General features: G+C 43.1%; 1 protein-coding gene across 1 annotated transcript; it reads left to right on the forward strand.

Annotated features, from left to right (window-relative positions):
- Positions 1–358: 358 nt before the first annotated feature.
- LOC310860231 (unconventional myosin-Va) lies at positions 359–27,128 on the forward strand (the record flags this gene model as incomplete). Its single annotated transcript, XM_083767035.1, has 35 exons — positions 359–385; positions 1,245–1,355; positions 1,455–1,623; positions 3,831–3,975; positions 4,947–5,103; positions 6,210–6,353; positions 6,560–6,641; positions 7,287–7,394; positions 7,508–7,620; positions 7,844–8,112; positions 8,462–8,543; positions 9,235–9,375; positions 10,102–10,233; positions 10,905–10,988; positions 11,271–11,423; positions 13,371–13,468; positions 13,832–13,918; positions 14,027–14,350; positions 14,530–14,686; positions 15,106–15,345; positions 16,452–16,667; positions 17,102–17,195; positions 17,452–17,600; positions 17,993–18,193; positions 19,753–19,853; positions 20,231–20,354; positions 20,596–20,704; positions 21,219–21,341; positions 22,154–22,305; positions 23,989–24,078; positions 24,369–24,507; positions 24,957–25,257; positions 26,106–26,280; positions 26,416–26,496; positions 26,887–27,128. The coding sequence occupies 35 exons, from the start codon at positions 359–361 to the stop codon at positions 27,049–27,051; spliced, it is 5,043 nt and encodes a 1,680-aa protein (XP_083623161.1). The 3' UTR covers positions 27,052–27,128.
- Positions 27,129–27,450: the final 322 nt, after the last annotated feature.

The following is a 27,450-nucleotide window of genomic DNA, read 5'->3' on the forward strand; positions in this document are numbered from 1 at the left end:
AGTGCAGTGATACGTTGAAAAGTAAAGGTTTAGATGTAATCTGTTAAAGTTTTTTTCTTTTAATGTATTGATAGTAACGATGCAGTCGGAGCCACTTTACACCTTGTCTTGATTGTTAAACGGTACAATAAAATGACCAACTCTGGAATCTACTGAGCTGGCTACTACTACTGGCTCCATCCAGTCACTGCATCCTCAATTCCTCATTCAGATTAACAGTTAACTTGCAGTGTCTCTGGGTAAATGGACAAAGTACAACAACATTCACACAAACTTGCAGGGAAGAGGACATCAGCTATCCATTCCCGAGGGACCATTGTGAGCATTTCCTAAATGTCTGCCCACTTTCCTGCTTAACATGGAAACAGTGGAGTTGTACTGCAAGGTAAGGTTTGATGAGTGAATTGGAGATGTATTTTTTATTTTTTCATGGTGCCATATTAATTGCTTTTGTTGTTTATCCAAACAAATGCATGGATGTGGAATATTTCAAATTTAATTTCAGTTGGTAACATAGTAAATCTATGTTCCTATTTGTGATGAGACACATTGAGATTTTGTTGCGTTTGCACACCGCTGTCATTCATTTTTCATTTTCATTCATTTTTAAACAGATTATTGATTTTCTATTTCTTTGTGCACCTGGTCACATCCCTCAGATAAATCAATACTCATTTCTCTCAACCCAAATGTCAGCCTTATCATTGTTTTGTATTCTAAAGAAATGTTAATTAAAAAAAAAGAGAGACAAAAACAACAGACTTTCCAAAACTGAATCTTCAGTGAAGACATACTGTAGAAAAAGCCTCATGGAGTGTAATAACTAATCCATAGTAGGACTGGCACAGAGGGATGACCAATGTTAATTTTTAACACTGTTTAAGAGCATTTTATGCTGATCGCTGACAAATATCTTGTCTGGGTGTGACAGGCCAGTTTAACACTGGTACAGTTATACAGAAAGGAAAATGAATTACGTAATGATGTCACCTGCACTGTTGTTTAGTGTTTTTTGATGACTGGGACTACAATGTAAATTAGCCCTCAGCCTTTATTCTGTTTTCATACTCAGTGTATGTCGGAAAGTGCTCTTTTTATGACACCAAATACAATCAATCAATCAATCACTTCAGCTCTTGTCAGTCCAGTCCATGTACAAAAGTACATGTTTGGCTGGCTTTCTGTCCCCCAACAAACTCATTTGCTCTCTGTTCTTACACAAACAATTAACATTCCTTTGTTAGGGAGCGAGTGTCTGGGTTGCAGACCCAGACACAGTCTGGATTTCAGCACAGCTCCTTCAAGACTACAGCCCTGGAGACAAACAGTTACTGCTACAGCTCGCAGATGGCAGGGTGAGAGAGAGAAGCACGCACACAAACACGGTAGCATCGTCAACGAGTAGCATTGATATTCTTACAGCTCCTTAACCCCCCCCCCGTCTCTGTTGGCAGGAGGTGCAGTACCCTGTGGCCTCGGCCGCTAATCTCCCCCCTATGGGGAACCCTGACATCCTTGAGGGAGAGAATGACCTAACTGCTCTCAGCTTCCTCCATGAGCCTGCGGTGCTCCACAACCTTCGTGTCCGCTTCCTGGACTACAATAGCATCTACACCTACTGTGGTGAGAGCTATGGGTGAGAGGGACCAGGTGGAGAGAGAGGGATGACAAAATGGGAGACGGGAAGATATCAATATTAAAGGGGAAATCCCTTAAGTAGAGCAGTGGTCTTCAACCTTTTCAGGCCGTGACCCCCCACAATATATATATATATTTTTCAACAATGTATTTATTGATTTTCCTTTTTCCACACAAATGACAATACAAATATACAAAAAACAACAATGAACATTACAAGACAATTACTCATACAAAATAAACAAAACAACAATAACCAAAAAAGAAAAACAACAGCACTAGTCAAATTATTGTTCTTAATCTTAATATATCTTATAAAACGACCCTACACCTCCTGAAACATTTTTTTTTGTCCTTAAGAATGTATGTAATCTTTTCCAAAGGTAAACAAAGACAATTCCCTGAACCACTGTGCAATACTTGGTTTGTCTGGCCTTTTCCAGGTCAATGCTATCACTCTCTTAGCTTGTAAAAGACATATATCTGTAAACATTTGTTCATTACGCTTTATTTTGTGTCCCTCTGGATATAGCAGGAAGAATTTCGTTCTGGTACAATATTTATTGACAAAATCTTCTGTATTTCCTGCCCGACCTTCCCCCAAAACTCCATACATTTTGAACAGGACCATAGACAGTGGAACAATGTGCCTCTATCTTCACCACATCTGGTGCATACGGAATATTACAATTATACTTATTAAGTTTAACTGGTGTGATGTACACTCTCATAAACCAATTGTACTGTAGAAGTTTTAGACGAGTATTCCCAGTCTGGGATTGAGTTTGTGCACAAGCCGTACTCCTCCTGAATATCTGTTCTCCAGGCATTAAGCCAGTTCTAATAAAATCCCTCAGTTGCAGATATTTAAAGAAGTGTTTGCGAGGGATATCATATTTAATGACCAGCTCCTCAAACGAGAGGAGCTGGTCATCTTACTTGTTTGACTTGGTTCAACACGTATATTAAAAATAGCTGATCTACAAACTCACAATGCTGTATATTATTTGAGAATTTGGCCAATGTTTGTCCAGATTACTTTTGATGCAGGCACTAGCCACTCCTATGCACAGCTTTGTGTGTCTGAGCACGGAATGTGCTCAGCTGATTGGCTGAGCACGGAATGTGATGTATGATGATAAGAGTGCTGCTCACTTCATACGAGTGTGATTTTTATTTATTTGTAGGTATTAAAGTCCTTAAATTGTCACTTTACTGTCATCTGGGGGCCCCCTCAAATCCATCCACAGGTTGAGAAAAACTGAAGTAGAATGCCGGAGAGGGTGAAAGGCAGATGGGTGTGATCCTAGTGGTTTTTGTTGGTCTGACAGACAGCTGTCGTGTGCTTGTGATCAGGGCTCGTAATCCCATCTTTATTATGTTTAAAGTTCATAGAGAGGATTCCTTCACTGCCAGACTGCACTGAATAACTCGCTGCTTTGCGACGCATTGTGACGTGTTGTGAGCTTGCCTTGTAGATCGTCTATTATCATATAGCCAAAGGGCTGAAGTGGATACTCTATGTTTTCGATGAATCTATCATGGTTAAAGTTTTAAGTTATAGAGCGTCGCAGTCCCGCCCCCTTTCAGAACGACGAGTGGCCCAGGAAATGATTCTCCATTAATTTTCTCCATAGGCTTTTCAAAAAGTATTTATATAAAGACGGTTACGCCGCGGACAAAGCCAACTCGGATCGTGACAAATCATGACAACAAACACAATATTTTGTGACGATCAAATAATTTGAAAGAAGAAAATAAAGGCAGGATATAAAGGCACTATTTGTTTTGTTTTTCTTCTTACTAATTATTCGATCGGCACAAAATATTGTGTTTGTTGTCATGATTTGTCACGATCCGCGTTGGCTTTGTCCGCGGCGTAACCGTCTTTATATAAATACTTTTTGAAAAGCCTATGGAGAAAATTAATGGAGAATCATTTCCTGGGCCACTCTTCGTTCTGAAAGGGGGCGGGACTGCGACGCTCTATAATGGGTTTGTATAGGAACGGGGCGGGGCAGCTAAAATGAATATCAAATACCGGTATCTAAATACTGACTGAAGTAACTTAAAAACTGTCTGGCTGGGGTGTTCACATAAGCCTGAGTAGATGATGAAATGACATTTTTTTAAAGTGAAATATCCCTTTTAATACTGGATCCAAGTACAATAATTCCTCCTCGCTCTTGCAGGCATCGTCCTAGTGGCCATCAACCCCTATGACCAGCTGCCCATCTATGGAGAGGAGGTGGTGGATGCTTACAGTGGTCAGGACATGGCTGACATGGAGCCCCACATCTTCTCTGTGGCTGAGGAGGCTTACCGTACAATGACCAGGTGAGAGGTCAAAGGTCATGGTAAAACAAAAAACAAGAGAAATCAGGAGTCATAATCTAAAACACAATGACATCATCAGGTATGGATATCCCTTATGTCATAGTAAATGCGACCTGCTGTCGCAGTTAAGCCCATATGTCGAATTGGTCGGACCCACGGTTGTCCAGAACCACAACAAAAGGCCTCTGCCCGGGCCAGACTCCATCCCGCCACAAAAGGCCTCTGCCCGGGCCAGACTCCATACCGCCACAAAAGGCCTCTGCCCGGGCCAGACTCCATCCCGCCACAAAAGGCCTCTGCCCGGGCCAGACTCCATCCCGCCACAAAAGGCCTCTGCCCGGGCCAGACTCCATCCCGCCACAAAAGGCCTCTGCCCGGGCCAGACTCCGGCCAGACTCCATATCGCCACAAAAGGCCTCTGCCCGGGCCAGACTCCATACCGCCACAAAAGGCCTCTGCCCGGGCTAGACTCCATACCGCCACAAAAGGCCTCTGCCCGGGCCAGACTCCATATCGCCACAAAAGGCCTCTGCCCGGGCTAGACTCCATATCGCCACAAAAGGCCTCTGCCCGGGCTAGACTCCATATCGCCACAAAAGGCCTCTGCCAGAGTCAGACTCTACATTTGGGCATGCCTAACAAATAACTACATATATGGGCATACAAGGGGATATAGCTCACATCACAAGGCCTCTGCCGGGCTAGACTCCATATTTTGGGCATGCCTAAATACAGGTTCGTCCCACCGACTTCTGACATCATTCTGACATCTGCATAGACTCCATATTCACTCATCACACCTTGTACACTCAGGACAGCTTCCATATATGGCCAGTGCACGCGACCTCGCCCTTTAGGGTCGCTAGTCCTCACCCTTGGGCGTCTTACTGGTTATTATAGTATTGATTTTTTTAAATTAGTTGAATCGATTAGTTCGATTAACGGCACTCCTATTATCTATGTGTGTACAGGGAGGAGAAAAACCAGTCCATCATTATCAGTGGAGAGTCGGGCGCTGGAAAGACAGTCTCCGCCAAGTTTACCATGCGCTACTTTGCTGTGGTGGGAGGAGCTTCTCAGCAGACCAGCGTAGAGGAGAGGGTTCTGGCCTCAAACCCTATCATGGAGGTGATGATGGACCAAGCATTTATGATGAGAAATCCACAGCTTTTCTTATGAGGGGCTCATGAGCAGCGGTGTTCAACTGGGGGTGGCTTTCATACCTTTCATACCAGTAAGACGCCCTGAGGCCGAGAAGTGACTTTGCCCTTAATACGTCACAGTTGCTGGCCGGCTCCATATATGCAGATCTAGGTGATGATCCAGTCTTCTCCAATCTCCATGTATGGCTAACCAGGGTTTGATGGGGAAAGGTCGCGCTGAAACAACAGAGCTTCTTAATACGGCACAGTTAAGAAGCAGGAGTTAAACTATTAATCTGGTGTCCGTGAGGTCAGATGTAGAGTTGCTAGCCGGGGGCCATATATGCAGATCTAGGTGATGATCCAGTCATCTCCATGTATGGCATTGGCTATCTAGGGTTTGATGAGGTGTCGTGATCTTCATACATGGCCATATATGGAGCGTGTCACGAGGCGTGACGGGCTACTGACATGAAATTCAGGTTTTCATAGTAAACCAACCATTATTTAGTTAGCATTTGAGTCACAGACCACCACCACCACGGTAGCCTCTCACATCCAAAACAAAATATTTTGTTATTGTTGGATAAGATTATCTCCACCATCAAGTTGATCAAAGTTACAATTGTTCTATATTCCCTAATTATATAAACTTCTTAATTAAGTAATTCAGAGGTTTAAAAATAATGCAAGTCTTGAGAGAGTAAAATTAAACCAAATGGACCTGTAAGGATCCATTTGGTTTCATTTTCATCAGTTACAGATCTATAAGCTGTCTCTCTCTATAAGGGTCCATTTGATTCCCTTCCCTAACTATCCATCTTTTAGCTGGAGACCACCTGGAACCCCCTCAAGGATAACTGGTGGTCCCCTGACCACAGGTTTAAGTTACTTAACTAAGTTAATTAAGTCTATGAAGTTACTGTATCTATGCAATCTATGAAAATGTGAAAAACCCAATTTTATACAATATTAGGGGGTCCCTGCTTCATCTCTCTCTCAGCTAGGGGGTTCTTGCCCTGAAAGATGTTGAAGACCCCTGTTATACAGTCAAGTCTAACAGATGCCATTATGCTGGGTTCATTTACACAGTCCATTGGGAATGCTAAAACCACCCGGAACGACAACAGCAGTCGATTTGGGAAGTACATCGAGATTGGCTTTGGCAGCAAGGGGGACATCATCGGTGCAAACATGAGGACCTATCTGTTGGAAAAGTCAAGAGTTGTCTTTCAGGTAAACCATTTCCTGGCTGCTGAAGAGTTTTCACATTCTGAAATGACGCTGCTATATCCCGATTCATACGACTTAATATTGTGTCTGTAAACTCTGTATGTTGTTTTTGAACTGCTAAAACACCTGTTCTCGAAAGAGAAAGAATTAATTTGAAGTTTAACAACGCATCTGTTCTCAGTACTGTATTCATGTCTATGTACTCTAAGGCCTCAGCCGAGAGAAACTACCATATCTTCTATCAGCTGTGTGCATCCAGAGACCTGCCCGAGATGAGGGCCCTCAACCTGGGTGAGCCTTCACAATATAGGCACTGTCTGATATACAGATCGCCTCGTCAACTAAGTGAAGATAGGGATATAGCGGTTACAATTCAGTAGTCGTGATTCGTGAATGCCCTATAGCCTATAGGGCATTCACGAATCATGACTACTGAATTGTAATAGTTGTCGACTACTAACAAAGTAGTGGAGATAAATCACATTTTATTCATCCATTAAACAATAATAAAAAACATCTCAGATACAACCATTAAAGGGTTAAATTATATAGAATAGGCAAACTTTAGTGTATGTGCAGTGTGATTTAAGGAGTGTTTGAGCATCCTGCACTGAACGCACAACATCATTTGACAACTATGATTTGTTTGACAACAATTATCCATACATGTATTAAGAGAATAATAATGTTTCAGTTCCTACAGCTGCATATCTGCTGTAGATATGCTGCCCTGAATTATTAAAATAAATAATTCAAATTATATATATTTTAAATCATCAACTAGTTTAACTACTGCCACAAGTGTCGGCTAAGTGGTTATACTAGTCGACTAGTTGGTGAAACCCCTGCTTGTGACAATATTGTCTTACTTTTAAAATGTTGACGGCATCAATGCATTGCTCAAAGTGTGCTTTGGGTATTATATAAATCCTACAGATGCTGCTGAACATTTCCGCTACACCAACCAGGGAGGAGATATGGTGATACCTGGTACTGATGATCAGGTGGACCTCGAGCGCACACGCAATGCCTTCACCGTCCTGGGTATAACGGGACTATTTTCACTCACTAATTCATCTCGAGTTAATATTTCAAGTGATTGATATATGACAAAGATCATTCAAAATGATTATTTTCTTCTCTTTTTAACACTGCAGGTGTGCAGCATGACCAACAGATGGAGCTCTTCAGGATCCTGTCAGCTGTTCTGCACTTGGGGAATGTCAACATCCAATCAAGTGGCAGAGGTGGTGATCGGAGTTACATTGATGTACGTATTTTTGAGTGGTGCAATCACTCCAAGAAACGGCAATGTGTGTCCCTTTGTTTCAAATGATGTATACTAGGCTGTGTCTCTTGATGGAAAATGTTATACTTGCATACTCCAGCTATGCAAAAATGTCTATCTCTGTGGGCTTGCCGTAGTCTTTAAGGAAAGAAAACAAACAAACAAAAATGGCAACGATATGCATGTCCTGTGTATTTCTTTGCAGGGGCAGGACTGCTCTCTGGCTGTCTTCTCCAAGCTGCTGGGGCTAGAAGGTCCTCAGATGGCCCACTGGTTGTGCCACCGCAGGCTGGCCGTAGGAGGAGAGATGCTGGTCAAACCCATGTCTGGTCAGCAGGCGGTGGAGGCCAGAGACGCCCTGGCCAAGCACATCTACGGTCAGCTGTTCACCTGGACCGTCCACAGGCTCAACGCGGCCCTGCGCGCCCAAAGAGCCAAGCCCAAGTCGTTCATCGGCGTGCTGGATATTTACGGGTGCGTTTGGGAGAGACGTTAAAGCAATGGTTAACTCCAAAATAAAAGATGCAAGACTCAGATGCAGATACAAAGAAATTGCATCTGCATTTAGAAAGAAAGCCTGACGAAACGTTGTGTGATTTCCATTAAAACATATAAAAACGCTATAGTAACAAGACCCCCTGGTACACCTAGAACCCCCCCACCCCACTTTAAACGTTACCCCATGTTAAAGGAATAAAACTATCATCCACAGTGTGTGAGTTGGGGTTGTGTCAAAAATGGTCTTTAAAAGAATGTCACGTAATTATTACCAAGCTATAATGAACCAGGCATCCCCCCTCCCCCCTCTCTCTCTCTCTGGCAGGTTTGAGACCTTTGACAGAAACAGTTTTGAGCAATTCTGTATAAATTATGCTAATGAGAAACTGCAGCAGCAATTCAATAGGGTGAGTCCGAAGTGTGTGTGTGTGTGTGTGTGTGTGTGTGTGTGTGTGTGTGTGTGTGTGTGTGTGTGTGTGTGTGTGTGTGTGTGTGTGTGTGTGTGTGTGTGTGTGTGTGTGTGTGTGTGTGTGTGTGTGTGTGTGTGTGTGTGTGTGTGCGTGCGTGCGCACAACCTATGTGTCATGCTCAACAAAAGAAGTAACACCAGCACACTTCTCTACGCCTAAACAGTTAAAATAGTGACAACGTTTCAATCCGACTTGAGTCTTCGTCAAGCTAAAAGTGGAAAACATGGGAACCTACCACACCCCTCTATACGTCATGCATGGGCCATGACAATAGGCTGACAAGCTCTATGACGACAGCTATGGTTAAGAATTCAAACCCACCCAAGCTCTATGACGACAGGTATGGTTGAGAATTCAAACCCACCCAAGGTCATAGACTTCCAGAAGCAATGAAAAGTTTTTGTATGGCCAATAAGTTTTGGACATACAAGGTTTCCACCTGACAGCAACGATGCCCCCCCCCCCATTGTTGCTGTCAGGTGGGGGTGATATAGTATACACACATATAATAAAACAAATATATATATATATATATATAGTGTCCTCATGTGACATCCCATTTAGTCAGCATGTCTGCCAGGTGTGACCTGGGACAACCATGGTCTGTGTGGTGTCTGTCTGTCTGCAGCATGTGTTCCACTTGGAGCAGGAGGAGTATGTGAGAGAGGAACTGGCCTGGAGCAGAATAGAGTTCAGTGACAACCAGCCCTGCATCGCTCTCATAGAGGGACATCTGGGCCTGCTGGATCTGCTGGATGAGGAGTGTAGGGTCAGTCATGCACTCTGGTTTCTCTCTCTCTCTCTCTCTCTCTCTCTCTCTCTCTCTCTCTCTCTCTCTCTCTCTCTCTCTCTCTCTCTCTCTCTCTCTCTCTCTCTCTCTCTCTCTCTCTCTCCCTCTCCCTCTCCCTCTCCCTCTCCCTCTCCCTCTCACCTCTCCCTCTCTCTCTCTGCCGGTCTCTGTCTAATCTTGAGATCTCAGATCTCACTCCTTTCCTTGCACACACACACACACACACACACACACACACACACACACACACACACACACACACACACACACACACACACACACACACACACACACACACACACACACACACACACACACACACACACACACACACACACACACACACACAGCATTTAAAAATGACGAACTGAGTTGTGTTTTAATGCACTGTTTCCCAAACGGTGGGTTGTGGCTGACCGATTTCTTTATGGGTCCACCCTTTAGTCCACCCTTTATTTTTTGTTCACTACATTTTGTTTTACATTATTATTTCAAAGGACTTTCTAAAATTTCCACCCAAAAAAGTTAAATATTTTAACTGCACAACCAATGTCAACCAATGTGATATGACAATAAAGATTGATACAGATTCTCAAACTACAATGTGCCGTTTCCATGACGACCGTGGGGAAACATTAGACTAAGACACTCATATTGTTAGAGCAATGCATGAAAGTAATGAGTAGCCTCTCATTTATCGATCAGATGCCCAAGGGCACAGAGGAGAGCTGGGCACGGAAGCTCTATGACCAACACCAGAGCAGCAAGCCCCATCCCAACTTCCGTAAACCTCGGATGTCCAACACTGCTTTCATCATACTGCATTTTGCTGATACGGTAAGAACTGTGAACCTATCTCCTAGCCACACTGATGACCTAATGCAGTGGCTCCCAAACTATGCTAGATCAAGATCACACTTGAAAATATTGTTACAGTATTGGTTACCGACAGCCAGGTTTGAAGTTATGACGTGTGCTCAAAAGACCAGATGTGTCCATTCGGTTGAAATAGATTTATTTTCTATCCAAAGTCCTATACTTCAGCATATAAATAAACATAACAGTCAAAAGATTATAGACCACGAGCCCTCCGAACACAGTCTAAAAACTGTTGTTTGTGGAATAGTTGTCTGGCTCTACGCAAGACTACTCTGTCAGCAGTACCTGCACCTTATTAGGGACAGCTGGGTTAAATACCCGCCCTGTAACAATGGCAACCATTGATTGATTGACAAGCCCTGCAGTGACATACAAATAGATACATGACTCAAATGGCTCTTACAATATTGTTAAGTATTATCATTAAAATCGTAGCGTTTTTCCAGTTATTTGGGGGCTAGCCTCAGAGAGGCTACAACAAACGCAGGCATTTTGTGGTCCCCGGCCCACAAGTTGGGAATCACTGATGGAATGTATTTTTGTAAAAAGACCTATTGTGTTTTCCACAGACGATAAGTGCTTTGCATACAGCTAGATCGTTTGTTAACTTGTTTTGGTTCTCTTGTCAGGTCCAATATGAATGTGACGGCTTTTTAGACAAGAATCGTGGCACATTGTTTGAAGAACCCATTAATATTCTGAGAGCAAGTCAGGTAATTATGTTATATTTTTATCTATCACATATATCTGATATCTGACCTTGTGCCCTTCTCCTTCAAATCAGTCTAAAGAGTGAATCACACATTAACTCGATTTTTCTTATATGTGTCCGTGCCATGCGCACACACGCTTTTTGTGTGTGTATGAACTGTATGCATAATATACTGTACACACAAATATTTTGGTCATCGATAAAATGACTGCTTTCCTGTGCTTGTGTGTGTGCATGTGCAATTGTGCGTGTGTATGGGCTGCGCTGGCCACACATGCTTCAGTCTGAGCTGGTGGCCGAGCTGTTCCAAAAGGATCCTGCAGACAGTGCAGAGGGCAGTGTGTCCCTGTCAGGTGGGAAGTCTTCTCTGTCCAATGGAAGCATCAGCTCAGGGAAGAGAGCTCACAGGGAACATAAACTCACTGTGGGCTTCCAGGTTAGTGGTCTTTGTTATGATTATATACTAAGTACTGGACCCTCGTCTGGTTCTGACAGACCGGTCTTGTGTGTGTAAGCTGAGGTTGGTGTGTGATGACCCGGTTGAATATTTCCTTGGTTCAGCGGCGGACAGACGGACGGGCCCAGTCCGGGAGAACAATAACATGACACCAGACAGTATCACGCTAAGACGCTCACAAAGTTTATTACATTAATTAATACAGCACATATATAGCTTGGATCCTCATGTCCTAATGACGTCACTGACTAGACATCACAATCACTGCCGCAGCACGCTTGACCTTGCTGCTTGCTCTACTCCAGGAGCTGACTATAAAGTATGTCACAGTTCAGGCAGTACACAATACATATAAGTACATTGTATAGTTACGTACAACTACATTGTACAAGTATACACAGCATGTTGTATATTACAACAGTCTTCTTCTGTCCATTTGACTGGACTGACTCCCTGCCCTGGATCCCTGGCCTGAGGGTTCAATCCCCAGCTAAATGATTGATCGTTTAGAACCAAATGGACGCTTTACGTTACAGTGTGTGTGAACACATTTCAGCAGGTCTATTTGTGCACTCTGAGTTGAATTCACACTGAAGATTAATTACTGTAGATTGGGGCTCCTTTGATACTTTGGGCTGTCTTAAGTACCAGGTCTTATTACTTAACTTAAGACCTGGAGGCGTGATCAATGCCATTTGGCTATTCTGAGTGGCCAAAGAGCATTGACCACACCTCCAGGTCTTAAGTTAAGTAATAAGACCTGGTACTTAAGACACGCAAAATACAGCCCATAATATCAAATGTTGGTCGATGGCCTAATACAGTTGGTTCTCAATATGTCAGTTTTAATTAGAGCTGGGACTCGATTAAAAAAATTAATCTAATTAATCAGAGGCTTTGCGATTAATTAATCTAGATTAATCGCATTTTAATCGCATATCAATATTCAACCCGAGAACAGTGAGAAACCTTTTTTTTAAAGGTTTTTTGGTATCCCAGTGAATCAACGAATAGTGACTACAGGATACCACTCATTTTCAACATTTTACTGTCATTAATATACCTGTTGTGGAAATAATAATAAAAAGTCACCCCATTCTGTGTTGCCTAGAACTGGAGGTCTGAAAAAAAGTGACATCACAAAGCTGTACTTACTTCATATTGTTACTGTTTTTTGTCAGACCTCCAGTTCTAGGCAACACAAAATGGGGTGACTTTTTATTATTTCCAGTTTTCAGTACTATAGAAAAGCGCCCAGTGAGAAACGTTCCGCGGTGAAAAAAAAGGTGCGATTAATTTATCTGTAGTTAACCGCGATAATTTTTTCTGTAGTTAATTAATCTAAATTAATCGCAATTAGTCCCGGCCCTAGTTTTAATGTGTCAAACTGACATATTGAGCCTATGACACACATACAGTGTGGCTTCCCCCCAGTAGGCTTCCTTTATATTCAGTAGATCCTGTGATCTTTTGTGGCCAGATGTATTTTATTGGGGTCTAGTAGGACAATAGTAAATGATAAAAAAAATTAATCGCTATAACATTTTGTAAAAGAAATACACATTTAGCCCCATACTCGAATGTCAAAAACAGCTCAAATCCCTAAAACGAAAGAAAGCAGCAAATGAAAAAAAAAAAAGAACACTCATCTAAAAATCTAAAGTTGTCCTTTAGTGAAGGACCCCCAAAATTATATGTATCTGCCTGCTGACCTCCATCTCTATTTTTCTGCTTTTCAAATATTTTGGACCCCACTTTGAGAACCACTGGCCTAATAAAACTGGGTGTCCTTGAAATTGAAAAGTTTTAGAATCACTTGTTTAGATGTTCCCTCAGGCTTCAACGACAGTTCAGTTTCAACCATTATCAGATCCATCCTTGTGTCTAAATGACACTGTTGGTCTTGTCTTTATCTGTCCACTGCAGTTCCGTCAGTCCTTACAGCTGCTGATGGACACTCTGAACAGCACCACTCCTCACTATGTCCGCTGTATAAAACCCAACGACTGCAAAGAGCCTTTCATGTAAGTACTGTACATTACATTTGTGTGTATTTGCTTGAGACAGAATTACAGAAAAATTGAATTATGTGCACTGGACCCTGGTGCTTGCAGGAGCAGTAATACAATGATAACCTATTTTAAAATTTTGCTACTTTTTTGTTTTTGCTCCCTAGGAAGTAGACATATTATATATCTCTCAAGACAGCCCAGAGTAATAATATGAAATGGTGTATTGTCAAATTAATAATTTTAAGAGCATGAACCTAGCCTAAATGTAATTGGATGTGGGGCATGGTAAGAGACCTGGATATCGAATAGGACGGCAGTGCTGGCCTCCAAAGAGTGTGAGAACCACTGCTATACAACAGAGTGTTTCCTTGCCAGGTTCGACCCGAAGAGGGCTGTCCAGCAGCTCAGAGCCTGTGGCGTGTTGGAGACCATTCGGATCAGTGCAGCAGGCTTTCCATCCAGGTACACGGCTCTGGCAGACATTCGTCACTATAGCTACTCTACAGGTCTAAAACATTAGTCTACATACTGTAGCACCTGTAGCACCTAATTTGTCTGTATATTTCCAAGATGGACATATGCAGAGTTCTTCCGGCGGTACCGCGTTCTGCTCCGAGGAACTTGGAGCCAAGAGCAGGCCCACATCACCTCATGCCGACAGACCCTGCCCGAGCTCATCCCCGACCCGGACCAGTACTGCTTTGGCAAGACCAAGGTGTTTTTCCGGGCGGGCCAGGTGGCTATCCTGGAGAGGCTGAGGTCGGAGAGGCTGAGGGCAGCCGGGGTGATCATCCAGAGCTGGGCCAGAGGATGGCTGGCACGGATTCAATACACCAGGATCCGCTGGGCAACCCTCACCCTGCAGAGATACTGCAGGGGAGCTCTGGCCAGACGGTGAGGTTGGGAAGAGAGATGGAAATCACTTCACAATGGGTTTTTGATTGATGTGGGTGGTACCAGATCATGGTCGCGCCCTCTAGTGTCGTGGCTGTGGGTGTCACTCACTTTGTGTGCATCCGACCGGGCGAAAAGGTCTACATTCATTTTGATCCTTTGTATCTTATGTGTTCCAGGCTGGTCATGACCATCCACTACACCAAGGCAGCCTTGGTGATCCAGAAGACCTACCGCATGGTAGCGATCAGACAGCTGTTCCTCATGATCCGCCAGGCCACCGTCACCATCCAGGCCTTCACCAGGGGTACGCTGGCCCGACGCAGGCACAAACAGGTAACGGCAATCAGCAGGCTACCCATGCAGTGATTTCTAATAGGCTCTATGCACAGCAGCCATATTGGAAAGAAATTGGGCCTCTTAATTCATTCCTTTGGTTCCATTTGGTTCCATTTGTACACTCTCAGAGTTACACACCTGTAACTCCATAAGGGGCCATTTGGAACCCCCTCAAGGAATCATGAGGGTACCTGGACCACACTTTCAGACCCACCGGTGTAGCAGAGTGTTTCCAGTGAACTAACATTACACAGTATCTGCACCCTGACTCTGTTTGACCTGAATAATGAACAGAGCCTTCATTCGTATAATTGATAAGACCTGCCCAATTTCTTTCCAATATAGCTGCTGTGCATAGAGCCTATTGTCTTAAACAGTGACCCTTTAAAAAAACACGATATCATTATTTTGTGCAGATGGTGTCAGAGCGAGCCGCGGTGTTGTTGCAGTCAACGGTGCGTGGCTGGTTGGCGAGGCAGGCCTATAGGCGCGTGCGGGCGGCGGTGGTGCTGATGCAGTGCTGCGTGCGTCGCAGGGCCGCCCGGAGACAGCTGCTGAAGCTGAAGGCAGAGGCCCGCTCGGTAGAGAAATACAGAGAACTCAACAAGGGCATGGAGGTCAAAGTGATGCAGCTACAAATGAGAGTCGACCAGCAGGTTGGTGAACGGCAGCTGAGCTTGGAAGGGGTTGGGCGGGGTAAAAATAAAAGGAATTGAAATAAATTAATTATATCATTTATTTGGTTGAAAATATATATTCTTAAATGTATTTTAGGGCTAGGCAATTAACTAAAAATATATCAAAACCGATATTTAGAACCAATTAAACTTAATCGTACTCATGTAGGTTAATCTAGTAATGGAGATGCAGGTTTATTCATATTTTTCTATCTGTATTATCAACGAATCGACATGAAAGATCTTTTTTTAAATAATCCACTAAATTAATCTGATTAAACAACTAACCCTTTATTATACTTGGATAATACAATAGATACTTATGGTGGTGTACAAAAATATGTTGAAAATGAGTGGTATTCCCCTTTAAGTACTGTACAATCTTGAGGTATTTGTACTTCCAATTTCCAGTACTTTTACTTCACTACTTTTACTTCGCTACATTTCAGATCCAAATATTGTACTTTTACTCCACTACATTTATGTGAAAACTTTAGTTACTAGTTACTTTGTAGATTTTGATTATTATTACCAAACATACCCTATTATTATTTCAGCTATTTGAAAATGGCTACCTTAGGCCTCACTCACACCTTTCGATCTAGCATACAACATTGATGCATGCTAGATGTAAGCAAGATGTAAGTGTCATGGCCGCCCCAATGCATTTCCAATGGAAGTCACATTTTGGACTACAAGCTGTTGTATGGCTTTCGGCTGTGTTTCGACTGCCCCCCTCCCCCTCGTACAACACAAATGTTGTGTCAAACCATGTGACTCCCATTGGAAATGCATTGGGGCAAGATGTATCACACCCTTTGTATACAACAAGCATACATCAGTCTGTTGCGAAGGTGTGAGTGAGGGCTTAGAAAACTTGAAATGGGACATTCTGCACAACGAATACTTTTACTTTATTTTTTACTTTTAAGTACATTTTGATACCAGTACTTTTACTCTGGACTTACTTACCAGACTTTTCCTTGTAACAGAGTACTTCTACATTGCAGTATTGGTACTTTTACGTATAAGTAACAAACTTGAGTACTTTTTTTGCCACCACTGTTTGTGCTGGGTGTGTCCAGGCCAGGGACAGAGCCGCTCTGAGGGAGACCCTCCATGCTGAACGCGAGGCCCACAGCGCCGAGCTGGACGCCCTCAGGGGGGCGCTGCAGAGGCTGGAGAGCCAAAAACAGCACGTCGCTCCGCATCCAGTCCCCGTGGTGGTCACTGAGAAGGAGATGGAGGAGAAGAGGAGGGCAGAGGAGAAGACCGCTCAGGAGATCTCACGGCTCACACAGGTAGATGCAGCCAGCGACCGCATATAGCCGCAATTTGCATATTATAATTTATAATGGGATGAATCTAGAGTTGCAATACCTATTACCCTCCAAGATAATTTATTTATTACAATGATATTTCATTTGGCAGTGTGCCACTGGCACTGCTCCTGTGATACTACAGATTTATCTGAGCAAGCATGACCCAGAATCTGACAATACGAACCAACCCCCCTGAAGCAGAGCCTGACATACAGAGTTTTTACATGGACCCAGTTGAACCCTTCAAGGGCATGTCTGATAATAACATCACACAATCCACGGAAATCCATACGATTAGCATACTGACATGACTGGGGAGGTAAATAGCTTTGACGTGTATGTGTATTTGTTTGTGTTGCGATGCTTTGTATTACTATTTCACACCTTTTTACCTCACCTTCTTTGACACATAGGAGCTACAGGCCCTGCAGACAGAAAGGGAGCGTCTAGCGAAAGACAACAAGGAACTCACTTCACGTCTTGTTGAACAAGAGAAGAGACAGGAGGGTAGGTGACCCAACCTCCACTGTCCTGAAGGATTCTTTTGGATCAATAGTGAAGTTCTCTCTTTCTCAGTCACACTGTGTGTGTGTGTGTGTGTGTGTGTGTGTGTGTGTGTGTGTGTGTGTGTGTGTGTGTGTGTGTGTGTGTGTGTGTGTGTGTGTGTGTGTGTGTGTGTGTGTGTGTGTGTGTGTGTGTGTGTGTGTGTGTGTGTGTGTGTGCGTTTGTGCGTGCGTGCGTGCGTGTTTGTGCTCGCGTGCAGAGTGCGTACGTGACGCTGTGTCCCATGCAGGGGAGTCTCTGAGGGCTGAGGTGGATGATGAGCGGAGGAAGTACCAGGGTCTGCTGAGAGAATTCACAAGACTGGAGCAGAGATACGACAACCTCAAGGAGATGAGCCTGATCACAGAGGTACAAACATTCAAAGAATATAGCATATATTCTTTGAATGTCTGTGGTCTTCAGCGTTTTTCAGGCCAAGGACCACTTAGCTGAGAGAGAGAGATGAAGCAGGGGTCCTCCGACCCCCCCACTACATTGTGTGTGAAATTGTGTTGCAGATAGTTTTTTCTTAATGTTAGATTCATGTTAATGTGTATTTTCAGTCATTTTACCACTTAAACCATCAATACTTAGTAAACCTGACCTTTAGCTTCTTCAGAATAGAGATCGCTGTAGGGTTAATGCTGAAAATGGAATATAGCACTATTTATTAACACTTATTTGAACAAAAGCCAAATATCACAGCCACTTTTAAGGTTAAATTATTAAAAAGTTTAAAAGTGTTCTTTTGCCCATGGCAGCATGCCAAGGGTCACAGACGAACTGACTCCTCCCAGAGTGTGGGCTGGGAGCCCACCTCTCCCACCCCCATGTCCCCGTCCTTCTCCAACCCACCGCTCTTCCCATCTACACCCACCTCTCCAGAGGAGGTCTGCAGGGTCAGTGTAACCTCTGCCAGCCATGAGTGGAGTGTCCCTATCTTGGGCGCCGAGACACACATGGTGAGAGAATATAAAGCTAGATCTTAGCAGTGGCAGCCATTTTGTTTACCGACTCTGGTTCCCGTTCATTCATTTTATCAAGGTATAGCTCGCACAACTCCAAACAGTCTCAAACTTCTTGAGCATTCTTACCGGGTGCGCGGTCGGGTAAATAACTTTAACAGAAATGTCTCTAAAAGAGAAAACCAGCACTCATGGAACTCATGTTTTACGGCACTCTTAATTTATTTAAAGGACAACTTTAGTTTTTTCAACCAAGGTTCATGTTTTAGAGATAGTAAAAGATGAGTGTTCATTTTTTCTCATTTGCTGCTTTCTTTCGTTTAGGGATTTTAGCTCTTTTTGACAGGGGGGCGAGCATGGGGCTATATATGTATTTTTTTACAAAATGTTATGGTGATTTATTTTTTTATTATTTACTATAGTCCTACTAAACCCCAGGAAATTACATCTGTCCACAGAAGATCACAGGATCTACTGAATGTGAAGGTAGCCTACTGGGGGAAGGCTTATACTGTGTGTATACTGTATAGGCTCAATATGTCAGTTTGACACATTCAATAGATCCTGTGATCCTGTGACCAGATGTAATTTATTGGGGTCTAGTCGGACTATAGTTAATAATACAAAAATAAATCACCATACAATTCTGTAAAAAAATACATATTTAGTCCCATGCTCGAATGCCCCCGCCCCCCTGTCAAAAAGAGCTAAAATCCCTACAACGAAAGAAAGCAGAAAATGAAAGAAAATTAACATTCACCTTTTAGTTTCTCTAATAACAACCTAAAACATGAACCTTGGTTGAAAAAAACTAAAGTTGTCCTTTAAATGTTGACATGGTATGCTGCAGAGCAGCAGCAACAAACTCGTTTCGGCGTTCAAGCCTTCATCAGCGTTGTCTGCTGGAGACACGGGAAGTGTCACATTATATAGTCTCCCCAGGTGAGACACCTTCCTCTGTCCCGTGCAGATACATAAGCACACAGCCATTCAGTTCATTCAGCCCATAGAGATTTCCGCAAAAAAGACAAAGTTACAAGTTGTTTTTCCGATGTATTATTATTATTATTATTTAAACAGAATCAAATTATTATTGTCCCGATTCACCGGGAGCCTGGATGGCTTGGTTCCAGGATTACAATTATTGGTATCAATATTTTTGGAAATCTCTGGGCTCAATGGTCTCATTGGTCTGAATGAATGGGCTTTCTATGTGTGGAACCAGAGCCAGTAAAGAAAATGGCCACTACTGCTATGCTCTGATAGGGCTACATACAAAGGGCATGGTGTTAAAATCACAGAATACAACTTTAAATCTATAAAAAAATGTGTTTTCATATTAGTATAGGTGCAGGGACATGACTGTCATTTAAAATAGCCTTTTAGCGACCATAGTCAAAGCTAACTGTATATAATTCTCAGAGTTGCATGTTTCTACACACTACTAATTACTCACAAAAAAGAAAAAGCAACAAAGTAGTGAAATTTGTCTTCTTGGGAACATCAGCGTGGGCGTGGAGGTTGTATTTAGCAGAATGTTTTGGTATTGCTTTAAGGAGCCGCTAATGGAGAGGATGGGCGTGGCCAAAGACACAGCAGTGAAGATGAGAGGAGAGGACCTGGGACATGCTTATGATGCTGTTCGAGTAGCCAACAAGTCAGTGTTACATTTCACCATAACAAGCTGTTATATACAAAGTATTCAGTGGTGTTAAACTACATTTAAAGTGCTGAGGAATATTATATGTACAGTATGTGTAGCCTGGCTTGACCGTATAATACTAATATCACACTGTGCGGATATGCATATGTTTTCAACCATACCTATAAGGGTAATATTTGAGTCTGTGTAAACAGACCACTAGGGGGCGCTCCCAATACGCTTGCACAGCTTTTTGAAATCATTATACCCATATCTAACACTACGCCAAAATAAAAATAAAATAGTCACCAAAAGCCGTGCGACCCCTATAGGCATAAGGGCTAAGGAAAGATAGGGCCCTATAGAATGCTTTTTTTCCATCTATGTGTCAGGTTCTTGGAGGGCCAGCTCCGTAGCCAGCACAGCCAGTGGGAGAAGGAGAGGAAGTCTATGGGGAACACACAGCCGCATGGAGATGTTGCCCTCGCTGATCCTCCCTCCAAGGCACTGCATCAGGTACACTGTCAAACTCTGGTGCCCTCACAGGTCCATATGGTTAGGTTTAGGCATAGTTTTACTGAGGTTATGTTTAGGAATAAGTCGTGGTCGCCGGATTCGACTCGGGGTGGGCATGTTTTGGGGGAAGCGCTCTTGTATTTGACTAGTACACTCACTGAGTTATATTAACTCTGGGACATTGTCTGTGTATGCGTGCGTGCGTTCATTAAATTGTCTGTGTATGCGTGCGTGCGTTCAGGATGTGCAGGAGTTGCTCGATGCAAGAGAACAGGAGTGTGTGAGACTAAGAAGAGAGGTAAAGGAATTGAGAAGCACAGTCACAGTCAGACGACTACTGGCTCAAACAGGTATGATATCACTGGTTGTGATACACATCAGCATAATGTTGTTGTCGGGCAGAAACCTCCTATCTCTGTATTCTAACCTTTTGTGTTTTTTCATAAATTAACACCCTAATTGATCATACTACTGCTACTTTTTCTATTTTTGAATTTGAGTCCTGAAAAGAAACAGTTTTGGACATATGGGGTTTCCACCAGAGACGATATGGAGGTGATAAAGGGACTCCACTCATGACACATTGTGATAAATTACTACTACAGCAATACAACTGCTTTCTTTCATATCACTGCCCCCGGAAAATCATTATTTAAAACATCAGAAGTTAGTGAAAAGTTATAAGCATCCATTTACCTGGCCTAGTCCTCATTCAACAACTCTGAGAAGTATAAACTCTAATGCATTAAGCCCAATTCATGGTAGCAAAAACAACAGATGGATTTCCACATGGATTTACAGCCGTGTAGTCTTGTCTTTTCTCCCCTGTTGTCTGGTCTGTGTTATGGTGTTTTCTCCGCCCAGTCCTCCCATCATCGTTGCGCCCAGAAGGCTCTACTCCCTCCCAACCTAAAGCAGTGGCAGTTACCAGCCTGCTGGAATGTAGGAAGAAAGATGAGGCCAAGCTTATCAAGAATCTCATCACAGGTGAGAAGTCATATTATCTTTTATTTGTACTCAAACAGCTGCATTTGTAACAAGACCACTTTCAACCCGGAGTCACTATGTTATATTTAAACAAGAATAAAATAAAATAAAAAAGTCTAAAATAGCGATAATCACAGACCTACAAGCTCACAGGAATACAAAACATGCTCCCCCGGGTCAAATCTATGCCAAACTATGCCAAAACCTAACCTTATTCCTAAACGTAACCCCAGTAAAACTATGCTTAAAAATCTAACCCTATTCCTAAACTTAACCCCGGTAAAGCTCTGCTTAGCCTTAAACGTATTCCTAACCTTGTCCCAATAGTAACAAATACAAGAACACAAACTCTCAGGTGAGTGGTCTTCGACAAAATAGGTGGCGAGTGTGTTTTGGGGCGAGCTCACAGCACGTTGTGATACTTTGTGACGTGTGTGTTGTGTGATAAATCTTAAAGGGGCATTCCACAAATTTTCAACATTTTATTATGTCATTAATATACCTTAGAGCTGTTAACATCATTAACAATCATCAACATGGTGAAACACATCTTGATGACATCATCAAGATGTGTTTCACCATGTTAATGATTCTTTCATACTTTTTTTTTTCTTCCATACAGTTCTAGGAAACACAGAATGGGGGGACTTTTTTATTATTTCCTATTAATGACATAGTAAAATGTTGAAAATGAGTGGAATGCCCCTTTAAGTGGTTAATACAATGGGCAATAGCTAAGACTTAAATTGTGTGAATATGACCTGTGTGTGTGTGTGTGTGTGTGTGTGTGTGTGTGTGTGTGTGTGGTTAAGATGTGCGTGGACACAGTGCCTTGTCTCTGCCCCCTGGTCTGCCGGCCAGTGTGCTGTTCCTGTGTGTGCGCCAGGCTGACTGCAGTGGAGACCAGACTCGTGCACGTTCACTCTGTAGCGCTGCCGTCAGTGCCATGAAAGGAGCTGTAAAGGTAACAGTAACACTAACATCATCATCTGTGACAATTTAACTCTGACCGTGTACGATTCATGACATTGTTACAGAGAGAAGCTTGCCTCCTGGCTACCTAAAGGAGTAGTTCACCCAAAACATTACTTATTTTCTATCAATTACACACCCCGTGAAGCCTTATATATATATATATATATATACACTAGAATTTAGCGGGGCTTTGGCCCGCTCATCCTAGGGCCACGTGTGGCAAATGGGAAGAAGGCAATAGCGGAAGGGTGATACTCAATACTTTTCTTTTGTTTATTTTATTTACTTGGAAAAGCAAACATGGCAACCATGATGTTTTCATATATCCAGTTGCTTGGAAAGTGCAAAGTTGGCAACCTGGCTGAGTGGCCCTATTGTTTGTTCCATACTGTACTGTGCTGTGCCTTACCATTCTGTACTGTACTGTACTGTACTGTACTGTACTGTACTGTACTGTACTGTGCTGTACCGTGCTGCTGTGCCCTATGTATGTGTGTGCGCACGTGCGTGTGTGTGTGTGTGTGTGCAGTGAAAAGGGGAGGTGCCGGTGCTGAGAAAGTTGTGATGTAATTTGCATCACAGCGAAATGTTGCGCAATAACAGTGTGTTTGACAAAAGTAATATTTGTACAGTAAATATGACAGTTGCGTGGATGCAATGTAGTGCAGATGTATTCTGGGAACGTGCAGATTTTATTTTGCATGGAGAGATGTGTGCTAACAGTGTGGTTTGGTAGGAGAAGGAACACGGATAAACGGCCATGTGCTCGTGTACCCCTAGGGTAGAAGGATATATATATTCACGTTTTGGGCCATAACTCTTGAACCATATTTATCGACATTGTTTGGATCATGATGCACCCATGTACACCTTTTTGTGTTTTCTTCAAAACACACTTTTCTAGTGCTCTTACAGAAGTCACAAATCGGAACACATGATCCCAAGGGCGACTGTGGCTCAGGAGGTAGAGCAGGTCGTCCAATGATCCATGGGTCGGCGGTTCGAATCCTGGCTCCTCCTGTCTACATGTCGAAGTGTCCTTGGGCAAGACACTGAACCCCAAATTGCTCCCGATGTGCTGGTTGGTACCTTGCATGGCTTCCGCCGCAATCGGTGTATGAATGTGTGTGTGAATGGGTGAATGTAATGCACAATCTATGTAAAGTGCTTTGGATAAAGGCGCTATATAAATGCACCATTTACCATTTACCATTTACCAAGCACTTTCAAGATTTTTAAGCGGAAACAGAAAACTACCATACTTATTGTCTTTATACTTAAAGGCATTTCTTTATATTTACCATCCCAGGTATATATAACACGCATGGTAACACTAGTGCTACACGTACACCCTCCACCAAGGACAAAAGGGAAACGAAAACTTAAATTAAAACAGATGCCGCTCAAGGGGCAGTGGGGCCTCCCAGCCAACTCTGCAGGGGCTTAGCAACCAATGAGTTGCAATGGCAGCATGTGTACCTCTATAATCCACCACATAGTTGATGATGACATTATTTGAACACACACACACACACACACACACACACACACACACACACACACACACACACACACACACACACACACACACACACACACACACGCACACACAGAACAGAAGTGTTAATTACATAACAATTACTGACATCTCTGTTCTATTATCTTCTTGCAGAAACATAATAACGATGTAGATATGACAGCACTGTGGATGAAAAATACCTGTCTGTTGAATGACCTATTGACCCAGCACTCGACAAAGCAGGTAAAAATCTTTACCATACTAACAAGAAACGTGTAAATAATTCAGTGCCTCTATAATCCACTGGACAAAGACAACCTTGCCGCTGAGATATACCTTTGGGCTGCCTGTGGTAACACGAAAAAACCTATAATACTCTGCTGGCTGCAGATCGGCTAATGAACTGCATGTCAATATTTAATCAGGAGTGTCCACTGGTCATTGCAAACAATGTGAGGAGGATAGCAGAATAGTTATGTATCATTAAAAGCAGCATTATTGATTCGTATTGCGGTGTTATTGATTCCCATAAGGTTGGAACCCTGGGGTCAGAGGCACTGGTTCCATTGACCTGCGACCTCAGTGACCTGAGCCGAACCCTCAGCGACCTGTGCATCCAGACCTACCAGCAGCTCCTCTCCATCACGGAGGCACGCCTCCAGAACATTATAGGTCAGTGGGTCTCAGAGTAGGGGGTCCTACTCTATAGGTCAGTGTTTCTCAGAGTAGGGGGTCCAGGGACCCCCTACTCTGTATTTTACACATTGGCTATTAAAAGATCACACCCGTCTGAAGTGAGGGGTGCTTATATAGTCGTATACTTGACTTGAAGTAAATATTTTACTTTTGACTCCACTACATCTCTAGGAAGGCAACCACTTGAGCCCTATGTAAAATATAGTCAATATGTAGCCGACCTACTCACAATGTGTCGTGAATCAGATTTTTATTCAATGGAAAATCATTGATTATTGATGGAAAATGTCAAATTTCAATAAGTAAGTATAAATTCAACAGAGCAACTTTGAGTAATTTTTGACCAGGAGTATCTATAGTTTGTCTCAACTTAAGTACCTGGGAGTTGAGTACATGTTCTTACCCCCCTCTCCCCCCCCCCACAGTCACAGCCATGTTAGAAAGTGAGACCATACCGGGCCTGTCTGGGTCTGCTGCTCTCAAACTGGGAGGGTCCAGGAAGCGAGCGGGTTCAGACCCCCGGACCGCGGGGGCCGACACCCCCACAATGGCGTCGGTGCTGAGGGAACTGGGGGCCCTGCACACCGCCCTGTCCCGCCAGGCTCTGCCCGCCAGCCTGCTGGAGCAGGCCTTCCACCAGCTCACCTACCTCATCTCCGCCTCAGCGCTCAACAGCCTTCTGCTGAGGAAAGACATGTGCTGCTGGAGCCGAGGCATGCAGATACGGTAAGGACAGACATGTGCTGCTGGAGCCGAGGCATGCAGATACGGTAAGGACAGACATGTGCTGCTGGAGCCGAGGCATGCAGATACGGTAAGGACAGACATGTGCTGCTGGAGCCGAGGCATGCAGATACGGTAAGGACAGACATGTGCTGCTGGAGACGAGGCATGCAGATACGGTAAGGACAGACATGTGCTGCTGCAGACGAGGCATGCAGATACGGTAAGGACAGACATGTGCTGCTGCAGACGAGGCATGCAGATACGGTAAGGACAAACTGTGTTTGAATTGGTCAAACTAGAATGCATGTTCAGAAGCATCTTCCAAAATGGACTTCCATATTTCACAAAAGAAAAATGTTCAAGCTTCAATGTGCGAGTTCTGAATGTAGAACTCATTGTTCAGATTGGGACATGGCCTAACAAAAGTTTCAGTCATAAGCTTTTATTTTGCTTTAAACCTTGCATGCATGTGTAGACCTGTTAGGAGAGACTGTTCCCTGACTGCAGCTATTGATTTTTTTTCCACAGGGATTGTTCTATCGATTACCTTTTTTTAGATACACAGAGATGTCTTTTAATGCAAATTTTAAATTTTCATAATAGACTAACTCCACTGGATTACCCTTATATCTGGATATGTATGATGGATTGTTATAGTTCACTATTAAGGGGTGTTTTAATTTATTATTGTTGAACCATAATCTTAAGGCCAGCCACTTCTTGAATCCAACTCATCATTTGGAACACTTACACAAACATGGTTCTTAATGTAAGAGTACAGAGTAAAACATTTATTATTATTACCCTTTGATGCTTGTTATTATTTTTAAAACATTTCTCTCTGCCAGATATAATGTGAGCCTGTTGGAGGAGTGGCTGCGTTGCCATGGCCTGCAGGCAGGGGGTGCTGTTGCCATGCTGGAGCCACTCATTCAGGCCGTCCAGCTGCTGCAGGTGGGAAAGAAGACTGAGGCAGATGCACAGGCCATTGTTCAGACCTGCACTGCTCTGGCCAAACCTCAGGTGGCTCTCCCTTTGGTTTTTTCTTTCTTTCTGTGTTTGTTGAAAAATATAAATAATAATAATAATGAACTGTGTAACTCCAGTGTGTTCAGCTCTCAGGCCTGAATGTCTTTGATGTCTTACTTGTATCAACAGATTGTGAAGATCCTGACCCTTTACACCCCCGACAGCGACCTTGAAGAAAGAGTCACGCTGAATTTTATCCGCTCTGTCCAGGTACACACCATGGTAGTATGGTCGAAATGCTAGGTCAATTTTTACAATCTCATAGTTATATTTATTTAAAATTATGTTAAATAATGTTATAATTTGGCATTGTCATAAATGCAATATATCGTTGCTGTTGAGCAGACACCTCTTATCTCCATATTTTAACTTTCTTTTGTAAATTAATGCCCTATACTTGATCAAAAGTAGCAGATCTACAAGCTTGTTGAGCATGTATATCTGCTATAATTTTGACGTTTTTGAATTTGAATCCTGAAAAAGTGACAGTTTTGAACAATACCGTGTGTACCATCAAGTCTCCACAGTGAACATGAAATGAATGAACCTTTTGGTGCATAATGTGCCATTGTGTAAGTGCCTCTGTCTGGGCTCTTGCAGGGTCTTCTGAAGGAGCGCTCTGACCGTCAGCCTTCCCAGCAGCTCCTGATGGATGTGAGGCGTGTGTTCCCTGTCACCTTCCCCTACCAGCCGCCCCCAGCGCTTCATGCTGAACACTTACACATCCCAGACTCCATTAAGCTCTCCTTCCTCCGCAAAGCCTGAAGTCTGAGTTGTACCTTTAGTCACACATACGACATACTATAGTCATGAAAATCATGAAAAAACGACATACTATAGCAGGTGTGGGTAATTATTTTTTCCCAAGAGGATTCAGATTCAGATTCAGATACCTTTATTAGCCATTGTGTAAAACACATAGGAATTTGCTTTGACATTGACATGTGTGCATTTCTTTTCCTTTTTTCACATATAACGAAAAACAACAACAACACAAATACAACACCGTGCAGGAATTATAAATATAAAGTGCAGAGTTTATGGAATAGTGCAAAAAACATGTCCGGTGACACTCCCTAGGGGGCAGGGGTGAGAGGGAAACCAGAGTCATTTAGCAGCCTGGCGGCTGAGGGGAAGAAGCTCAGTCTGTGGCGGACTTTTGTA

Source organism: Protomyctophum parallelum (genome assembly GCF_964188405.1).
Source record: "Protomyctophum parallelum genome assembly, chromosome: 6".
NCBI lineage: Eukaryota > Metazoa > Chordata > Actinopteri > Myctophiformes > Myctophidae > Protomyctophum > Protomyctophum parallelum.